Below are 20978 nucleotides of genomic sequence, written 5' to 3'. Positions count from 1 at the left end.
CTGATTCTATGATTACGTTCCACGCATTGCTTAGTTCTCAGGATTTGCAGTCTTTTACTGAAAAAGAAAATACTTCTGTTAGTTATTCTTAACTTCTCAATCTTATAACATTCACCAGTTTGTGTTTTCTGCTGTTCTTTCTTTAATGACATGCAAAAATCCATAACATCATTTATTCCATAAATTATACACGATCTGCATTTTATACTTGTTTTTCTTGCATCTTTCTACACTATACGCTTATCTACATATTTCTCCTTCTGAAATTAATAGTGATAGCCTTCAGATTTTGACTCCCTTAAAATGCAGCATTCTTTTGAATACATTCATGTCATGTCACTAATAGGAATGATTAGAAGAATAGAAATTTGATCTCAGTGTCACAGAAATGGTCATCTGCATAAAATTATTTAAATACTGATTCTTCTTCTACAGCTTCTACTTATCATTCTTATGCAAGATTTTTAATTTTAATTTTGAACTTGCTGTACTACTGTACTGTTAAACTGTACTACTTGTTTATTTCAACCCAAATCTGTCCAAAGACAATATTGTTGTAAATTCCTACTTTAAAACGCTGAAAGAGGGAGACTTTCATTGTCGCAAAATAGAGGTTTTGGGGTTTTTTTTTAATTGAAATTTTCCCCCACAGAAAAACATTTTCTGTTTCCAAGATGATCAAACAGCAAACTTTCTGATATTTTTTAGCACATTCTGCCAGGAAATGCCAGACTACAGCTTTTCAAAAAGCCCTTAATCTTTCCTTAGATGGAAATGAAATACTTAAGTAGAAGACTGGTTTTATGTATTTATTTAGTTAGTTAGTTAGTCTTAGTGGGTCTGTGTCCCCATTGTGATAATGGAGATGGACGAATCTGATTTAATTAAGTGCTTTGATGATAAAGTTTGGGAAACCATGATGGTTTTTTTCTCACTTAAACCAAACCAGTAAAAATCAGTGTTGTGACAAATTGAAAATGTTTGTATTTATAGCTCAGTCAACTGAGTACTTTGTGCAGTGAAGTTGAATGCATTTCCTTATTATTGCAATTGTTTTCTAGCATGCAATGATGCTTCCTGTCCTCACCCACCATGTCCGCTACCATCAATGTCTGATGCATTTGGACAAATTGATAGGCTACACTTTTCAAGATAGGTGCTTGCTGCAGGTAAGATATGAAAAAAAATAATAAACTTATTGCTGGTTTGTCTTCCTGATATTATTGTGTTTATCCATAATCCTGCCTGCTGTACAAACTTGAGAAATGTACTGCATTGCCATAGCTTGAAAGTAGTTGATTATTTGCACTGCAGATCTTCAAAAGTTTCTGTTGTCCCGAGAGACTTCTAAATAGAAACATCTGTTGTGCATGTAGGCATACACCTACCTTTTCTCCAGTGGTAGGTCTGGATTTGCATGTAATGCGTAAAAAGACAAAAATATGCCTACCGAAAAGACTGTCAGGTACATTACTCATTATTTCCCTATAATTTCTTTTTATAGGTATTTATGAAGAGTACAGTGTTATTCTGAAGATGAGCATACATGTCTTGCTTCTTTCTTTCTGTTCTACCAAGAAGGATAACTTAAGCATTGCCTTTTAATTTTGCATTAATAGCTACTGAAAAGGAGTTTACAAACCTCTGTTCAGCTCTTGATTTCTACAAGCATACAATGACATTTCTGCATTTGCAAACAAGAGCAAGAACCAGAGAGGAGAATTTCTTATTTTTTTTAAAATGCATCCGTGTCACATTACCAGTCATTTATGTTAGCGTATATTTGGAACTGATCAGCTCCAGAATGCAGAGTCTTAGCATGGTGGCCCCCTTCCCCTTACTTTTTTTTCTAAAGTTATTGAAGGGAAATGGAAACTTCTTTTGATTTACCCCTGAAATAAGCATCCTCTCTCTCTCCACTGACTGGGGGTGAAAAAGGTTAATTTTCTCTAAGTTCAAAACATGCGGTTTATGTATGTTTAGGGAGATTTACTCCCAAACTATTTGAAGCAGAGTTTTACAGAGAAATCTTTTCTCATAGCATCTCTGTTTTCTAGAAGCTGTTTTCCGGGCTCTGTTGTACTGAAAGCTACATTAAATATTGAGCATCCCGTAGGATTTGGTTGTTCACAGGCTACTTTAGTTTTAATATGAAAGATAAAAGTGCAGTGATGGAAGTCCTCAAAGTGTTGAGACCCAAACACACAAACCGAAAAGCAAATTGCAATCAAAAAGGGAAAAAGCATAAAATCAAGTGTGTCAGTGTTAGTCACTGTTAGTGACTAGTTAGTCAAGTTAGTGTTAATATTTAGTGATAATGAAAGTACTTTTTAACACTTGATCACTGTGCACATTTATTTAAAATCTACAAACTTGTTCCAGAAAAGAAAGAGCTTTTTAAAAATGTATATAGCATCAGTCACCTACTTAAGCACAGGCAATATTAGATGTATAATTTTACATTGATTTTTCACCTGTTTTATCATGATGTATTTTTTTTAAAGTACAGACTAGGCAAGAAAGATTATACTAATTTAGCTATTCAAAGAAGTTGCAATGTGCCATCCAATTTAGATAGAGCAGAAATTGAGAATGCAATTATGACCAAGTTATTAATATTATTGAGGAATTAGAAAGGACATGGAGAAAGTTCTTGTTGTTGATTAAATGTAATTTTAGTCTCTAAAATAATTAAACTTCTCTAAGTGTCCTGTTTGGAAAGCCACAGAGAGTGTTGGAGTGAAGTACTGGAATGTCTTTGCTCACAGCTTGCAGCACCACTCCTGCAAGTATTCAGAAGTAACTTTCTGTAGCCTGAATTTGTCAATATATCTCTTGCTTTATATATAAGGCGTGCGTACACATACATTTGTACTTGCATAATATTTTTAGGTCTGTATGTGTAAAGAAAGAGAAAATACATGAGTTTGCGGGATGGAGTCATAAAAGCTAGCTGTAGTAGTATTTACTGCTGCCATTTTTGTAGTAGTGGTGTCAGCAGCAGAGTAAGTTTTTGATTATGCTATATGGTACAATTATAAAACAGAAGACCAATCCTGCTATTGATGTTCACTTCCAGTTGGAGTGGTCCTGTATAGTCATGAGAGAAAGAGTTCTTCTGTGAATAACCATGCCAGAGATAATATACTTGTTTGTTGTTGGTTCTTTTTTTGAAGTAGGAGAGTTTCGTAGATATTTCGATAATCTAAATCAAATATGTGAGTGGTTGAGACGCTCTTTCAGTTTTTCATATTTTTAACGTGAATATTTATGCAGCAATGTTAGAGTGAATATAAGTTTAAATAAGCAAATGTATCAAAATCAAGTCAGCCAACCTGTTAGGCAAAACTCTTAGGGGCAAATTGTCAGTTCATGTGTTTTCTCTTCTAAACTAATTTTTTCTTTGAAGGAAAAAAACTGCTGAAAGTTAATTAGTTAAACTGATGATTGGGCATAAATGTTGCGTATTTCTGACATCTGAAATAGTACATCCTGCCTTTAAATTGCTGGAACCAAGCTGCTAATTGACGACATCACTTTGTTATTTTTCAGTTTGAAGAAAGGCTACAATTATTAGCTACCAGTTCTTTTCTTATATTTGCAAAAAAACATTTAAGTCTTTTTTTTTCTTGTATATGCTATATTATAGCTTGCCATGACTCATCCAAGCCATCACTTAAACTTTGGAATGAATCCAGATCATGCCAGAAATTCCTTATCCAACTGTGGGATTCGACAGCCAAAGTATGGAGATAGAAAAGTTCACCATATGCACATGAGAAAAAAAGGTATGCTGTTACACCGTTACCATTTTTCTCCCAGTTCACACTTAAATAGTAAGAAAAGCTTTTGTGCATTATTATTTTGTTGGCCATTGTTCTTTTGAGACATCCCTTCAATGGTTATAAAGACACTAGTGAGATCTTTCTACAAGACTGGATTTTGCAAATTAGTCAACAAGAGCTGAGACAAAGCAAAGATAATAAATGGGAGGATGTATTTTCTTTAGGTTTTGGCAAGTATTTTTTTATAATTTGTTGCTTAACATGGTGGGCAAACTGGAGGATATTTTGTAGAAGTGCCTTATTAATGTGAAAATATGTGGTCTGTCCGCTGCAGGATATTCCTTACCCCTTAAAAGTATATTTAGCTGTAACAAAGTAAATTATTTATTGTTTATGTAATGTTTGGAATGTCTTTTTCATGCTAAGGTGATATTTTTATCTGTCTCAATGCAAAAATGCAATAATATTGTAATGGAACTGTGGTCAGTTAGGCAGAAAGCATTTGTAAGAATTATACTTGCTGTAAGTAAAGCCTTTAAATAACAGAATGATCTTGTGTACAGCAATTACAAAGTAGTATTTTGAGTAATTATTTTCTAAACTTATTCAAATTGAATTACTGGTTGATTCTTTAATAGTGTGTTGTTTATATTTCTAGGGATAAACACCCTGATAAATATCATGTCCCGTTTGGGACAGGATGATCCAGCTCCTTCCAGGTAATGAAGATAACTTTTCTCAGGTAGTGAAGCTGTTGCAGAGGAAGATGTTTAATAGAAACAACCAACTTACTGTCAGCAACAGCTCTGGCAAATAGTTGAAATGAAAAGCCATTTTGAATTGACTTTTATATTATGAAGATGTGCTGAACCTCTGTTAACAGGGACATAGTAAATGTTTGGTCATGCCTGCGGAAAACTCATGAGAAAGGTTTTAACAGATAATTCTTTCACTTTTTTTTATCCTTGAAGTGGAGAGAACTAAAAGGCTCTCTTTTTGATTTCTGCAGAATAAAAAATAAGAATTGTTGGTGTCATTATCATTGCTGTAAATTAGATTCTCTCTTATGTTTTCTCACGGTAGCACCTTCTTGGCATGACACCCTTGTTAACATGAGAGTGATACTGAACCTGAGCTTCACCAATTTACTGGTTCAATTTAAAGGCATATGCAAAAAACATAAATGTTGTAATGTAATAATCCTTAAATGAACACTAAGAATCCTGCGCAAATAAATAATGTTTAAGATGTGGTTTATAGTCACAGGCACCATAGTTAGCCAAAGAGAATAAACAATGCTTCTAGGGCTAAAGCAAGAAACAGCTGCATTTGAAATCTCCTAAATGTGTGAACTAGAAGGCAGAGTGTGTTTTTGTTAACTAGTGCCATAACTGGGTCTTTTAAGAGCCATAATATTGGAAGAAGCTCGGGAATGGGAGAACTGTGTCCTTTTCTTTGAGAGTCAGCCTCAAGCTTATTTCAGATACTGTGAGATAAGGCTAAATTGCATTAATCCTCATAGAATCACACACAAATATAAAATCCCACTTCTGAAGGATATGTGTTTTCTGCTGTGGTGCTACACAGAGGACTTGTAGTTTTACTTAAATTTTGCTGTTTTACACAGCAGAGGTACTTGGATACTTTCAGCCTGTAACAAAGGGCTGCTGTTTCAGAAATTAAATTAATAATATAATTATTGAGGGAGTGCAAATTACAATAAAAGCTGACAAACACTTGAGAAGGATCTTGTGGATTAAAAAAAAAAATCCTGTGTCAATGGCCTTGATTCTATTACAATCGTGTGAACTAAAAATAATGCTCCTTTTATGCTTTGATGTATAGAGCAGAAATTTGTATATATTCAAGGACAAAGTCACTCACTCACGTGCTGTGTCCTGTTAGTCCTTTGTTATATAAGCAGGCAGAGAGCTTGGAGGAAACACAACTTTATGCAAAACAAAGGAAGATCATGAGGAATGATAGAAGAAAAGGAAAACACAGGAAATATAAGATTCTACTAGTTTAATGGCATCTTTGAATGCATCTTCTGGTACAGCAATTTTTTTCTTTTAAGCTCAAAGGAAGTTGCAGAAAAGAGGGCATTTAAAAGTGCTATGAAAAATGAAAGTACTTACTTGTAAGCTCTGCCATACCAATGAATCTGTTGCAGAGTCATCAAACCCTACAGGTGTTGATGTTAATTACCTGCACTTCCCTAGTTGCATACACAAGACTGAAGACAGGCAGTTTGTTCCAGTCACCTGTGGACAGACAAAGAAACCCGACCTCAATGCTAATCAACGATACTGTTTCCTTTCTCCATTTGTTAAGTTCCAACAGCAGGTCGGAATGGAACAATTAAAAATTCAAAAGTGGTGCTGTAGTCCTGAGTTTCAAGATCCAAGTATTTGTTAGTCTGTTTTGGTAAGGATTGTAACCCAGAGAGGGTGAGGGAGGCTGCATGAATGTCTGTAACTGTTGTTGAGCAATCAACTCTGATTTCATAGAACCATAGAATCATAATTTGTCAACTCTGATTTCTTCTATTTTAATTGAATTGTGGAAATTACCAGCATGTGATGCTTATCTGATAGTAACCCTTAAAATGCTTTTTCCAGGATTAACCACAACGAGCGTTTAGAATTTCTGGGAGATGCTGTGGTGGAGTTCTTAACAAGGTAAATAGGGAATTCTTCAAAAGTCCTCATCTTTGTATGTTATTGTCATACAGTTGAGCTTATTAAGATTTTGCAGTGTCTCCTCTATGACTGTGTGTGTTTGCAGCCCTGCCTAGTATTTTGAGTGGCACATCTGCAGACAGCTCTTTTGAAAATTCCTTCAGTGCTGGTGAATCAACAAGGAAAATTACAAAATGAAAAGCATGGAGTGCAATTTTAAGTTGATTTGGGTTAGACATTATTCAGCTCCAGACAAGTTGAACTTTGTATGCCTTTTTTTAAAGGACAAACATTTTTCTTCCATTCCATTTTGTTTCCATGGGTTGTCTTTCTCTTGTTGCAAGTGAAAAGCATTTATTGGTAACATTGAATGTGTTGCAGTTCTTTTATTTCCAGTTATTAGGACTGTAGTTTGCATAATGTCTGTATGTAAATAAAATAGTTGAGCACAAATGTAATTTGTTTGGTAGTAATAACAAGAAAACGGGATTCATCAAAAATTGCTCCAGTTTTTTGTCTGGTTTAAATATTCTGAAATCAGTGAACAATACAGGGATATTATCAGTTACCTCCACTGGCCTCTCTTACCTGGGTATTAGACGCAGGCAGTTTGCACAAAGTAAAGATTACAATCCATTTTCAGCTACTTTGTTCCACTGTTTTAAATAGGGGACTAGTCTTGTTTACTGTAAAGCTTCTCTTTAAGCAATTTTGTTATATGAATAACAAAGCTGCTCTTATATCTTATCTACTAGCCTCTACCAGCCATTAAGCTACTTAGTATTAAAAGCTGTTCGTCTATAAAGGTCTCCGCTGCCCTTAAAAGCAATGGCCTTTTCTCTTATACAACAGTACAGGCTGATAAGTTGAAAGACTTGTTGATTAAAATGTCTTGCATTTTTCATTGTCATTGTTCATCAACCATCAGTTGGCTTTCTGAGCTAACTTTTTTTCACAATTCAGATAAAATTTGAGTTATATTTCTGTTCAGTAGAGCATGTAAGCACATATTTAAGTCTGATTTTTTTTTCCTAGCTCTCTTGACTTTAGGTCTCCACTTTTGTGAATTATGATGCTTAATTAGATTGCTTCTAAGTTTTAAAGCAATTTTGGTCCTTAAATAATCTTGCATCCATCTACATTTTTCTCCCTGTGTGCCAGGTTAATAAAATACTTTAATAATTAGAGCCATCCACTGTCTTACTTGTGGAATGTTGAAAACCCTCTCTGTATTAACTACTTTCTGACATGGGTTAGGTAGTAATATATATATTTCACCACTGATACTAACCTATTATATTCCATATCATAAATGGAAGATATTCAGAATAATTTATCTGTTACTCTGGTCTTGGTTGGATCACTGAATTACTTGTTTTGTTTCTGATTTTGAAATATCTTACTTGCATGATGACAAATATTGTTAAAGGCAGTTGAAAGCCAGTGAGTTTTACTAATTCTTTTTTTTTCTGTGATACTAATGACTTCACACATTCAGTAAATACAGGTTGTTGAGTTGCATTCTTTGGCTTCATTAGCATCTGTTAAAGTACTGCAAGAAACTTGTGAAACAAATATCCTGAATGGTGGTCACTAGTATCATCTTAAAGCTCTGTACACCTGTGGCATGGAGTTTCTCAAGGCTGATGGTTCCCTGGTGCTCTATTCCTCAGCATCCTCTAGGTATCAACCTTGCTGAACCTGCTGCTGCTGCTAAGTTAGAAACTTGCCTGTGAGCAAAGTGCATTTCATTGCAGGGATTTAGAGATTATCTGCTGCCTAGTAGAGAAACAGCACTCTTCCTCCTCTGCTGCCAGTGCTATCTGGTCAAATATTATGGAGCATTGTTTTAATGTTTGTTTCTTTACCTTACTTCAAGCTGAGTTGCCACGTTGTGAAGGGAAGGGCGCTGTTCCCTAGAGGTTCATCTTTAACCAAATGCTGACAGCGTTTGATTTGATTTTTGTTTTGCCAGTGTCCACTTGTACTACCTGTTTCCCACTCTGGAGGAAGGAGGATTAGCTACATACCGCACTGCCATTGTACAGAACCAACACTTGGCCATGCTGGCTAAGGTAAAGTTTCATACACCTCTGTATTTGACATCCATAGCTAAGATAGTATCAGTGAATGGATTGCTTGTTGAGGGATCTGCCTGCTTTGAATATCAGTGCATTTACTGTGTTTTGTGTACAAGCTTTGGGAAACAGGAACTCTCTTGACTATTGAAAACAGATTTTAAAAATTATGTAGGACTTGGTGTTTTCTCCAAAGCGTGTTTTTAGGAGGAGTAATTTTTGCAGGCAGAAAGATAAGTTTTTACGGTGCTTATGACGAGAATATGACTGTATTTACCTTTAAATTACCTTTTAAATTTACTTTTAATTAAGCTAATAGTAGAAATTTAGTGCAGAAAAGGAAACAAGCTGGTTGCTTATAAAAGGACTTCCTGCTGGAATATGTAGGGAGAACATAGCAGCAAGTGTAGAGGAAGTGCTGAAAAAATGGCTTTGTCTGATCCCCTAACCTAGGCAGTCATTTTTAGATTTGCTGTGAGCTGTGAAAGAGAAGTACGTTAGAAAGGCTTTTGGTGAGAAGTTGTATTACCTTGTGGGAAAAACTGAGACGTTTCTGAATTTTATTTCATTTAATTCTGTGAATGACAGAGCCTTTTTACATTTCTACACGATACTGGGGGAGAGAAGTATGATACAGAAAGTTGATTAAGTCTCTGTTCATAGATAATTTGGTATTTCCTTAGAGGTATTTGATTTGGCTAGCATGTTTTTTTTAAAAAACAGTCTGAGCATTAGTGATGTAATGTATTAAGCTGTGAATGCACACGTGTGCGTACACATGTCCGGTGTGTACTGCTGATAGATTTCAAGTGCCCTTTTAATCTCCTGTGTTCGTATTCATGCATTGATTTAAATAAGCATATCCAATCTCAAGATTTTGGAAAAAACTGCATGATTTCTAACACGTCATCTTTTAGCTTAGCTCTCAGAAGAGACATAGGATAGGGAGTCAACACAATCATTTTCTTCCAAAGCTTTCTTTACTGATCTAGATAAGCATAAATTGATTGAAATGTTTCAAATCAGGGGTTTGTTTACAAATATGGTATTGAATTACCTGACATTTGAATTCATGTTATTACTTTGAAACCTGTATCAGGAAAGCTCATATACTCCTAAAGTTCTGTTCACAGCCTTTATTGCTGTGCATGGACAACTCTTGAAAATTTTCATTGCAAAAAATTTTAAACTGTGTTTATTTTTATTAGATTCAACTGTAAATATTATATATCTATTTATTCCTGATTTCCCAACGTAACTTTTTTTTTTTTTCTTGTATATCCTGCATGACCTTCCTGGTTTCATTCCCTTTAATTATCCCCTGCAGTGTCATGTTGCATTCAGTTTACTTCCTCAATATAATTCTCAGCTCCTCAGCTTCTCTTATGCATGTGGAATGAATGCTGTTTTAATTGAGGCTCAAATGATAAATTTCTGTAGCTTCTAAGAGACGTTATAGCAGAAATTTTAAAAATAATCTGAAACGTGTTATGATCAAAACTGAGAGGCAAAACAGATGCAAAATATGCTGAATGCAAGCTCCAAAAATGGAGAGAAGCTAATGGAGGAGAGGACACACACCAACACGGAAACAACACCAGCTAATGTGAAGAAATTACAATAATCTTTAGGAAGTTTAAATTTTATATAGACTGACTAATGTTCCACTTTCATGCTGACTTTAACAAACGCTCCCTGGACTGTACAGTGGAACGTTGTAAGTGGTAATTCCTTGGGTTCTGGAGCAGTGAATAGACTCTCATTTGTTAGAAACGGAAGACTCCTTTTTTCCAATTGAAATGTGCCTAAACCACAACCTCAAGCAACTTACTCTCCACTTTTACAAATACTGAGGGAGGATGGAGAAGAAAACCTAGTAACTCTTGCTCTCGTTTCTGTAGCAGAATTATCATATATTATATAAGATATCTGACTCTTGATATCTACTTGAGGTCCTGACTGGCAAGCAGAACTTTGGTTTATACAACAGATGAATGTTAATGGTACACATTTGAAAGGAAAAAGAAAGGTAGGTGGCACTGCAGATTAAAATATCAGTCTTCTGCTTGCAGTGCCCAGAGGCTTTTGTTACTGCCACCAGTTGACACTTAAAGGAAAAAGCCAGATATTCACTACATTGTGTCTACCAGAGTTCCTTTTCCTCACTGTTGAACTTTATTTTTTTGTTGAAAGCAAAATCCTTTTTCCTCTGTGTTAACTCCTCTCCCTTTGAATGTCCCCTTTGGCACTTGTGAAGGCAAATCATATGAGGGCAAACTACTAGCAAAAAACACAGCATATCGCACTAACCAGCCTATATCAGACTGTTTTTCTATAATGCCCTCAGTCTTTCTCTTGAATTCATTCCTAAATCTCCCTGGTAGAATCATAGAATGGTTTGGGTTGGAAGGGGCCTTAAAGATCATCTAGTTCCAAACCCCCTGCCACGGGCAGGGACATCCCACTAGATCAGGCTGCCCAAGGCCCCATTCAGCCTGGCTTTAAACACGTCCAGGGGTGGGGCATCTGCAACTTTGCTAGGCAGCCTGTTCCAGAAAAATGGTGGTTTTTTGATCTGGCTTCCTTTGACAATTTGGTTTGATGATTCCTAGCTTTTCCATTCTATTACACTTTAGCTGCTTGCCTCTGATAAACAAATATGAAGTCTTTTCATTTTAGCCTATGTCTGAACTGAAACTATGGAGAAAAGCTTTAAATTTCTCTCAAATGCCCTTGCTTCGTAATAATAGTGTAATTGGACTTTAGTGACTGTAACTTGTACTCCTGTACTTCTAAAGCCTCTTTATACGTATTCTGCAGAAGCTGGAACTAGATCGATTCATGCTTTATGCTCATGGTCCAGACCTTTGCAGGGAATCGGATCTCCGCCATGCCATGGCCAACTGCTTTGAAGCCCTAATCGGTAAAGCATATGTATTTGTGTGTGCAGACAGTTATGTTTTTTAGTACTGCTATATGCCACCCTGACTGTGATGGAGATGTGGGTCTGTGTTGAGTAGTGTTAGTAATGGTAGGCAGTAGTAAAGCTTATTAAATCTTCTTCGTCTCTTCTCATCTCCTACATGTGCGCTGCATGTATAACATGATAAGCATGCAGTAATACAATTAAAATCTCATTTTCCATATCCCGCCTCCCATGAAGGTCGCACCCATTTCATACCATTGTGGTGCAGAACTTCTATCCGTCACTGCCAAGCACCTCCTCTCATGCGCCACAACGGCGTACCACCCGCAGTCATCTGGGAAATATAGCTCAATCACAATGGCCTGGCAGGAAAAGAGCAGACTCACTGGGGCCAAATTGCATTTCATCTTATCAAGGAATCAGGAGTTTTCTTTTTAACTCTGTTTTGCTTTCCATGAGTGCTTTGATCTTTAATTTAAAAAACAAAGAAAGAAACAAACAGAAAAAGAGCACTAGATATGTATCTGTGGCTTTCTTCATATCCTTCAGCTTGTCTAGGATGTAGTGGTGAGGACTATTTGGCAAGCACTGAGATTTACTGACAGAGCAGGCTTGCTGTTTAACCACCAATTCAAAGCTGTTTGCAAAGTTAATTGAGCAATAAGATTTTGTCAGGGCCGTTGCTAAAATATGGGAGCCTGTAAAGGGACTGTAAAAGTATAGGTGGGGTTTGGAGCTTGAGAACCTTTGTAAAAGTATGGTGCTTTTTCCCTGTGTTGGAAATAATAACGCAAGGTATAAGCAGGCTGCCAAGAACCTGTTTGAAATTCTGTGCTCTCATAATACGCCTCTGGCAAGATAGTCTTATAAACCCCCAAACTGTTCTCCAAAGCATCCCAAGAAAGTAGTTGACCTAGTGATGAATTAAAAGGAAAGAGAGGAGAGGAGGATACAGCAAGGTGAACCATGTTCTCCCTGTAGGTGGGGACATCGACTCTCTCTCTCTCTCTCTGTGTTCTTCATGTAGCTATGCATTCCCTTTGCTTTAATACAGCTGTGCTTACAAGAACTAGTTCAAGGTTTTCAGAAGCCCTCCTGTAAAGAGTATCAAAGGGCAAGATGTTGATACTGCATTTCTAAAGTGCCTGTGCAGATACTGAGTCTATATGGTACACACAAAAAAAATGGTATACTAACACATACTAACACATTTTTTGCAGAGCTTATTACTGATAGGGATGCAGAGGGCTGGTGAGGGCTGTGTATGCAGTTTAGAAAAAAAAGAAACCAACAAACTCGAAACCGTAATCTCCAGAAACTGAGGATACTGACCTGCAGTTTCCATTTTGGAAATGTATAATTGTGATACTGCGGAGACATTGAGGTTTTGAATAGTCCTGACACATCATTTATGTTGCATAACATAACGTTGTTGAAAGTACAGAGGAAATAAGATTATTTGCTACCTATTGAAATGTATTTATTGACTTTCACTATCTGCATATTAGTTAGCTGATTACTGGAAACTACTTTTGGAAATAAATTGATTCTGATCTGTTTGTTTTTTTTAAGCTTTGCTGTTTGGATGTATCATTTTCTATTAGTGATTTTACTTTTTTAGAGCTTTCCATGCATTTTATGACCATTGACTTATATTGCTGTTTAACGTGCTTTAAATTTTCTAAAAAATTAGATATTGTTACAGAAAGCATACTTTTAAAGATAAATGTATTGGAGATAAAGAAGGCAAAAATCTTTGACTTTCTTTTTCTTACTAATATTCTGAGTAGTAATGATTTTGACATATTGATCCTCTCGTGCAGGAGCTGTTTATCTAGAGGGGAGCCTAGAAGAAGCAAAGCAATTATTTGGACGTTTGCTCTTTAATGACAAGGTATTTATCTATTTCTGTGATTTGATTTCTGTTATAAATATAACTCAACACATGATTTTCTGTCTACTGTTTTACTTGACAATCACAAATGAACAGGAGTATTACCTGTTGTACTTAGTTCCTGAATGAAGCGTAGCTGTTTGGGACAGCAAGCTGCACTAGTTCAGGCAAAAAGATTATGTTGTTTCTTCAGGTGTGCTGTTTGTTGATTGGCTTACGTAAGGGTAAGTAACGTGGGAAACTTGCAGATTTCCATTCAAAGTACTGCTCTAACAACAGAGATGGGTGCTGTGGATTTAGAGAGCATGCTCTGGGGAAATGATGCACATGTAGAGTCACTATACTTGTTTCATGAATTAAATCATTCTACCTCTAAAAGTTTTAATGTATCTTTGAAAAAATACAGGGTATTTCATCCAACATTTACCCAATTGCGTAATTAAAATCTCATCTATGCTGCATACTGTCTCTTAGATCACTGTTAGTTGGAATTTATGCCCTATAATGGCTAAGGGAAGGAACCAGTATGTACTGCTGGGACAGCAGTGGACAGCTGTGGCAGTGGTGAAGGGAAGAATTAGAGTCTTTTACTTCTTGAAAGTCTCTGAGTTTGTGAAATGACAAAGCTTATTAGAAATAAAAGTACAAAAAAAATTGTAAAAAAAATACATATAAAGCCTATTGTAATTCAGTGTTTATTTGCCACTCAGTGCCTGTAGTGAAGGAAGCCTATATGGAATAGAAGAAAATAAGTGGGGGTTTTTTTTCCTTTTTAGTCCTTGCCTTTGGTGAAGTCAAACTTACTACTGAGGAGCACTTGCAAATAAAGTTAGTCCTCAGGCTTAAACAAATCTTTTTCTTCCTTTAACCACTTTTTATTTGGTTCAAGGATTTTTCCACCTCTTTGACACAGGCTAATTGGGAGAACTACAGGCAGTTTGAACAGCAAATACACGATTTTAAAAATTAGTTTGCCAGCACTATTGAATTTGCAATAAGCAGAGTCAGCATCTGAAATAGTTCAGTATTTCAAGTAATGACATTTTATTTAGTACTGTGGAATTTGTTAAATGACTCCCTTGAGCATTAAAGGCATTTCTCAATGTTTGCAGGACCTGCGGGATGTATGGCTTAATTATCCACTACACCCACTCCAAGTAAGTGTATCCCTTTCTGTAATGAATTTCATAGCTGTTTTATTTTCAGGGTCGCTTTTCCGTATGTTTCTATTGTAATGACATCTTGGAAATTGTGCTAAAAAGTAGCCAAAGGAATAGCTATAATTGCCTTTGTGTTTGGTTTTGGGGTTTTTTTTGTATAAATAGTGAGTTGCTGCCTCTCTGAGGATTAATCATTCACCTTTCTTTGGCTCATGTTTTATATATAACCATGCTTTGATACGATAAACGTAGTGATAAGTAACATTTTGGTGGCTTCTTATTCATCTTCTCGAAGCTGGAGGGAAAAGGGTACAAAAGCAATTTATTTGTTAGCCTGGAATTAAGACTGAAATAATAATTTTCCTTAATAGTAGGAAAGCACATTTAGTTGAATGGAATTAATGTGATTCTGAATTGTGTATGTGCATGTGCACAATGATGGCACAATTGTTTCATTGATTCTGGTAGCGTTAATGCTAAGTAAACACTGAAATTGTGGAACTGTATGGGGGCTAATTTATCTTGCATGTATTGGAGGATACAAGTTCACAATTTGTTAGTTCGCAGGGCTGAAAGTTGGGAGAATGATTTCCTAGACCTTCATTCCTGACTGAATTAAAGGGGAAACCTAGAACAAGTTATAGAGCCTCTGCGCTGTAGTTCCTTGTCTTCACAGTAAGCATGGAAGCATTTTCCAAGTGTGCAGGGGTCCTGCAAGAATAGCTGTATTCAAATTGTTATCCAGTTAGTAAGGTGTTCAGCATTGTATGAACATCTAAGAGGTTTAATTTGTCCAACCAGATCTCTGATGTTTTGTGCAGTCAGTTCAGCTCCTTTGAATCTTTTTATGAGCGCAGCCATCCAGCAGAAGGGCGCCTTCAGGCCTCTGTCTCATATATTTGTCTCATATATTTGTATAGAACTTGCAGTGGGAATGTAAGCAAAATCTTCAGCAACAGATCAGTGCATATGAAGCATTTTTTAAGACCAACTGTCTGTGAATGTAAATAGAAAAGAGTCTTGATGGGAAGATAAAATTTTGAGAGTCAGCACCAGCTATCCTGCATGGTGGCACAAGCTCCCAATAAAATTATTCTTACTTTAGAATCCTTTCTTTTTTCTTATTTTATTTTAACCTCTTTATCTCTGCTTCCACGGAGAAGACTTGGACTCTGCGTGGAGTTTGGAGACAGTCAGGATACACAGCTTATCATTTCTTGCCACTGCCTTAACTTGTGTGACAAAAATTTATCAGGCTGCTCAGGTTGGCCTTTAGGCACAGCTAACATGAAAAATTACATTTTAAAAATTATTCAAAGTTGCTATAACGGTATGGCAAATGAGATGCCAATTAAAAAAGAAATAAAAGCTCAGGGTAAGATATACAGAACTGAAGGACTGTAACCCTGTTATTTGGCAGTAGTCAGGTCAGTAAAAATAGTGATGAAAAAAATAGCAATCACTTGGATAAATATGGTCTCTTTAGAAAGAGTTAACATTTAAAGACAAGTCCTGCCTCACAAATGAATAGGAAATTTCAGAGGAGGACAAAAGAGCTTGTGACATGTGTGTCACATGAGTGTGTCGGATGAGTGTGTGTGAGACAATGCGTGCTGAGTTTCCTAAGAGGCCGTTGGAATGGCACTCAGGAAATGCATTTTAAAATGTATTTTTTAAAAAAAACCAACAAACGAGGAGGAAAAAAAACCCAACCCCACTGAATACTGTCAGTCTTTACAAGATTCAAAGGAATGGCTGAAACTTAAGAAATGGAGAACAGGAGTGAAATGACCACAACTTACAAGAGGTGAAGATCACTGGCAGATTTCCCTAGGGATCTTTCGTAAAGTACAGGCTGTTCGCATCGACAGCTTAGGGAAGAGAATGAGCAGTGAGATAGCAGTTTGTTGACAATACCAAATTATTCAGGGTAGCAGGGACGACAGCAGAGTGAAGAATTGCTATCTGAGTGCAAGAATGCAAGGCTGACTAACTATGGAATAAAAAAGCAGATGAAATTCTGTGTAGGTAAATACAAAGGACTGCGCATGTAGAAGCAAAAACCAGTTTCAGCTCCGTATGCAACTGAACTCCAAACTGGCCATTATCGCCCAAGTGTGGGATTTTACTGCCAGGATCTGTAGTTCTATGTCAGCTAAAAGCTCAGTGGTGTTTAGGAAAAAGTCAATTCGAACATAGTGAATACTTAATAGAAAAGGGACAGACAACAAACCAAAAAATGATCTTAATGCCACTTAAAAAAACGGTAGCTATTCTTACTTTTCCTTTAGGCATCCCTATCTTGGATGATTCCTCCTCTGAGGCATTACTGTACAAGAAAGATGCCCAGAGTAGCTGGAGGAAATGCCTAGGCTATTTCCCATCTTCAGAGAGCCATTTAACAGTGGACATCAAGGACATCAGACAGGAAAGTGATAAGAAAAGATACCAATAATTTTAATTTTCTTGTGTTATTGTGCCCTTTTTGAATGTCCATATACTAAATATTCTTGAATTTTGATATTGAAGGAAATTTAAAGGAATATATTTTTTTTTTTCTCATCTTGACATGCTGTCAGCCCTATTCTAATAATTTTTAAATCTGTTGCTCAGTTGCAAACACTGTGATAATATTAGGAAGCTCAGACATGTGCAGTTATCCATGTTCTGTGAAAACAAGTATCCCATGTTGTCCACATGTAGAGTCAAAACGAAATAAGCAATGTATTGTAAGTGCCTCAACTGTTAAAAAGGCATGCAACCAAGCTCACATCTTCTTTGAGTGGTAATTATCCAAGACAAAAAGCCAGAGGAAAGCGAGTTTTCTCTGTTCAGCTGTCCACAGAATGATTTGTTCACTGTATTCTTTGCCTTTGGTTTACAGAAGGCTTGTTTTTCTCCGAAGAGTTCTAAAAACATTGCCAGTTTGTCATTATTTGCACTTCATTTTATTTACAGCTGCAGGAGTCCAACACTGACAGGCAACTCATTGAGACCTCTCCAGTACTTCAGAAGCTTACAGAATTTGAGGAAGCAATTGGAGTCATCTTCACTCACGTTCGGCTTCTGGCACGTGCATTCACTTTGAGGACAGTAGGCTTTAACCATCTGACTCTGTGAGTATGCAGCAAGAGTCGTCATGTTGGGCCTTCTGTTAGTATCCCAGATTGCTTTATTTGTAAACAGACTCTAGATGTTATATTTGTTCTCTGGAAGAGAATAGAGCAGCTATGTTTGCAAGCCTACCTGGCTCAGTATCTCATCTCTGACAGTGGTCAATAGTGGACGCCTTAGGAAAGACTACAGGAGATGTTAAGACAGCCATCCCGGTGTTAGTTCTGAGCTTCCTGCATCTTTGATATTTGCACATCACTCCTGAGACAGTAGCAAAACATACTTGGAGGTACATTTGGGCAGAGGAAAGAAATAATATCATGCTCTTTGTTCCAAGTGCAGCCCTTGTGTTCTGTGATGTGTAGAGCTACCAGACCCTGTTTTAAAGCAAACGCTAGAGCCACACCAGTGGTTACCCATTCAGAGTATCGAGCAGGGTTTGAGCCCTGATCCTTTTGTTTCTTGTGAATGGACAGACCTTTTTCCTCTGTTGAAGTTGTTTATTCTTTAGTTCACTTTCTTGTTAGAAGTTGCATGTAGAAACCTCACTGCTTTGCAAACTTGATGTTAACTGCTCTTCTCCTTCAGTTAGGCCCAGATCTGTAATCTAACGATTGTTTATATATGCAGCTACCCTGATTTGCCTTCTCACTGAAAGTTGGTGTTACAACAGTAATGAACTGTATTTTCAACTCACCTTGTTAACACTGGGAAATTGTCTTAAATGCATTTGGAACTCTTTATTTTAATTTGTGTATGCATGCTGATTTTGTTTTTTCCTCTGTGAGTGCTTATTGATTTTTTTTCTGCATTGATGTCTCATTTTTCAGAGGCCACAACCAGAGGATGGAATTCCTGGGTGACTCCATAATGCAGTTAGTAGCCACGGAGTATTTATTCATACATTTCCCTGATCATCATGAAGGGCACTTAACGGTGAGACTGCCATCAGTCATGCGCTCCGGAAGAGCAAGAGTGGGATGGTGACTGAAATTATGGGAGTAGCTAGTGAATTATTCTGGGTTTGATTAACAAAAGAAGCCTCAGCGACCACTGTTCTTAATAAGTCTTTGTTCATTTTAAGTCATGACCAGTGTAATGAATAGAAAATTATGATTTATGAGCCCAGTGCAATAATGTTTTTTCTGTCTGTGAAATGGATCAATAATTTTAAGGACATTAGTGAGGAAATTGGGAGATAAGACTAGTTCTTGTTTAAAGATAGGCATCTTAAACTGTTTATTATGGTAGACACATCACATGACCTGGACTATTGTGTCAAGTTCTGGAATCCTTAACATAAGAAGGACATGGAGCTGTTGGAATGGGTTTAGTGGAGGCCTGCAAAGGTGCTCAGAGGGCTGGAGCACCTCCCATACGACGACAGGCTGAGAGTATTGGAGTTGTTCAGCCTGGAGAAGAGAAGGTTCCAAGGAGACCTTACAGCAGCCTTCCAATACCTGAAGGAGGCATACAAGAAAGCTGGGGAGGGACTCTACAAAGGTTTGTAGTGATAGCATAGGGGGAAGGGTTATAAATTGGAAAGGGGAAGATTTAGACTAGATTTTAGGAGAAAAATCTTCACAGTGAGGGTGGTGAGGCACTGGCACAGGTTGCCCAGGGAAGCTGTGGCTGCCCCATCCCTGGAGGTGTTCAAGGCCAGGTTGGATGGGCCTTGGGCAGCCTGATCTGGTGGAGGTGTGCCTGCCCATCGCAGGGGGGTTGGAATAGGATGATCATTAAGGTGCCTTCTGTGATTTTATTTTTGACTTCTAGTCTGTTGAACCTGCAGCCAGGCAGGGTTATGTTGCCTGACAAGAAGCATTCACAGTCTGTTTTAGCCTGGTTATCCTCTTGTCTTCAATCTGGACATCCAGTGGAAGCTTTTGAATTGAATTTTACTGTTGTTGCGGTCATCTGCTGTTGATTACTGTAGCCTTTCAGCCTCTCTTATCTGGGCTCTGAACAACTCAATCGGTGAATCTTGCGGCAATTTACAGTACTTTAAACATAGGGTGGTAGCATACGTAGGTTTTTTCTCTGATTGATTCGTTTAGTACTGTAACTAGACAGCTGTGGCTTTATATATGAGGAAGACATTTTCTTACACTTAGTAATTTTTTTTTTCTGTTTTGAAGTCTTGACTAAAATAAAAAAAGCGATACCTGTATCAGGAATGCCAGTCCAGTCTCCTAGTTGAAATTGGGAAGTAGTAATGTAGGTTTCTTAGCTACTTGGAGTGGTTTTCTCAAATCAAAAAAGAGATGGTGGTGCTAAGACAGCGTGTTTTCAAGAATATGCTTCTTGGGTTTTTCGGGCTAAAGCTCTTCGCCAGAAAAAAAGTACATGCTCTGACTAAAAGTATTTTTTTTCTTCAGCAGTTCTTAAGTTTCATTTCCATCTGTGTGAATTCTTTTGTATCGTGCAGGAAACAGAGTAGATAAAGCCTGAACTTTTGAAGTAGAAGTTAAAAGGGGAAGAACCTTGTCGTATTAATTCTTCAGAGAAACAAAAACATAAGGCAGAAATCCAACATTGGTGGGGCTTTTTTGCTTTGTAGGTGACTTTTAAGAATGTAGGCATCTGTGTTGTTATAGTAAGATAAATCTTTCAAGAGCTGTTTGGCAGGAAGAATGTGAAGTGTAGCTATTAATGGGTGTAAATACTCGGAACAATGATCAGAACATCTCCGTGTTCCTTAATTTAATGACTAGTGAGTTGACAGGTAGAATGAGTTGCAGAGTCCAGGTTTGTGGGGGAAACTACAAAATTGGAGTGGAATGGATGCTGAAAACACATTAGGATTTCGATAAGTAGGTAATGCCTAGAATAAAATTTCAGCTCTGGGGATGTGTGTGCAGTAAAAAAGAAAACTTTCTTAGAATGTTTTTATATTTGAGGACAAATGGAATGAGACGTGAGAAAGGGGACTGATGATGTAGGATCTGAAGAGAAACAGCACACACTGTTTCCTGTTACCTTTCTCCCATTACCTGGGAACACACTTGCTTTTGGAGTAATAACAGAATGGTGTCTGTAGTATGGAGAGCAGTTTTGGTCAAGTATGGGAAGATTCCACTTGACTGGCAAGTCAGTGGCTTCTCAGTGTGTAGTTATTATTCGTGGAGAGACATCTGTAAATTAACTATAATTAAGAAAAAGAAAGGAGAACATAGTCTTGCCTACATATTTTGAGATAGCCAAGTGATCCGCCAAAAAGAGGATAAAATTTTGTTGGCCGTTAGAAGACAGAGCCTCTCCGGTACTGGCTTATTCTACAGTCCCAGGAGTAGTATGCTGTGTGAAGATGGAAGAATTAAAAAACCCCAAATTATTTGTA

At 37.1% G+C, this 20978-nt stretch overlaps 1 protein-coding gene across 1 annotated transcript in view; it reads left to right on the top strand.

The window, feature by feature from the left end:
* DROSHA (drosha ribonuclease III) overlaps positions 1-20978 on the top strand; it is a 77070-nt gene that overhangs the window by 40368 nt on the left and 15724 nt on the right. Inside the window, exons 17-26 of the mRNA XM_054057385.1 lie at positions 1062-1169; positions 3650-3788; positions 4444-4504; positions 6407-6466; positions 8442-8541; positions 11365-11467; positions 13294-13364; positions 14477-14521; positions 17483-17640; positions 18469-18574. Coding sequence (XP_053913360.1) covers positions 1062-1169; positions 3650-3788; positions 4444-4504; positions 6407-6466; positions 8442-8541; positions 11365-11467; positions 13294-13364; positions 14477-14521; positions 17483-17640; positions 18469-18574 — 951 coding nt within the window. The remainder of the gene's footprint in view (positions 1-1061; positions 1170-3649; positions 3789-4443; positions 4505-6406; positions 6467-8441; positions 8542-11364; positions 11468-13293; positions 13365-14476; positions 14522-17482; positions 17641-18468; positions 18575-20978) is intronic.

This window comes from Cuculus canorus, chromosome 2 (genome assembly GCF_017976375.1).
Source record: "Cuculus canorus isolate bCucCan1 chromosome 2, bCucCan1.pri, whole genome shotgun sequence".
Lineage (NCBI taxonomy): Eukaryota > Metazoa > Chordata > Aves > Cuculiformes > Cuculidae > Cuculus > Cuculus canorus.
The sequence above is the reverse complement of the archived record's forward strand: the minus strand, read 5'-3'. Positions and strand labels throughout refer to the sequence as shown.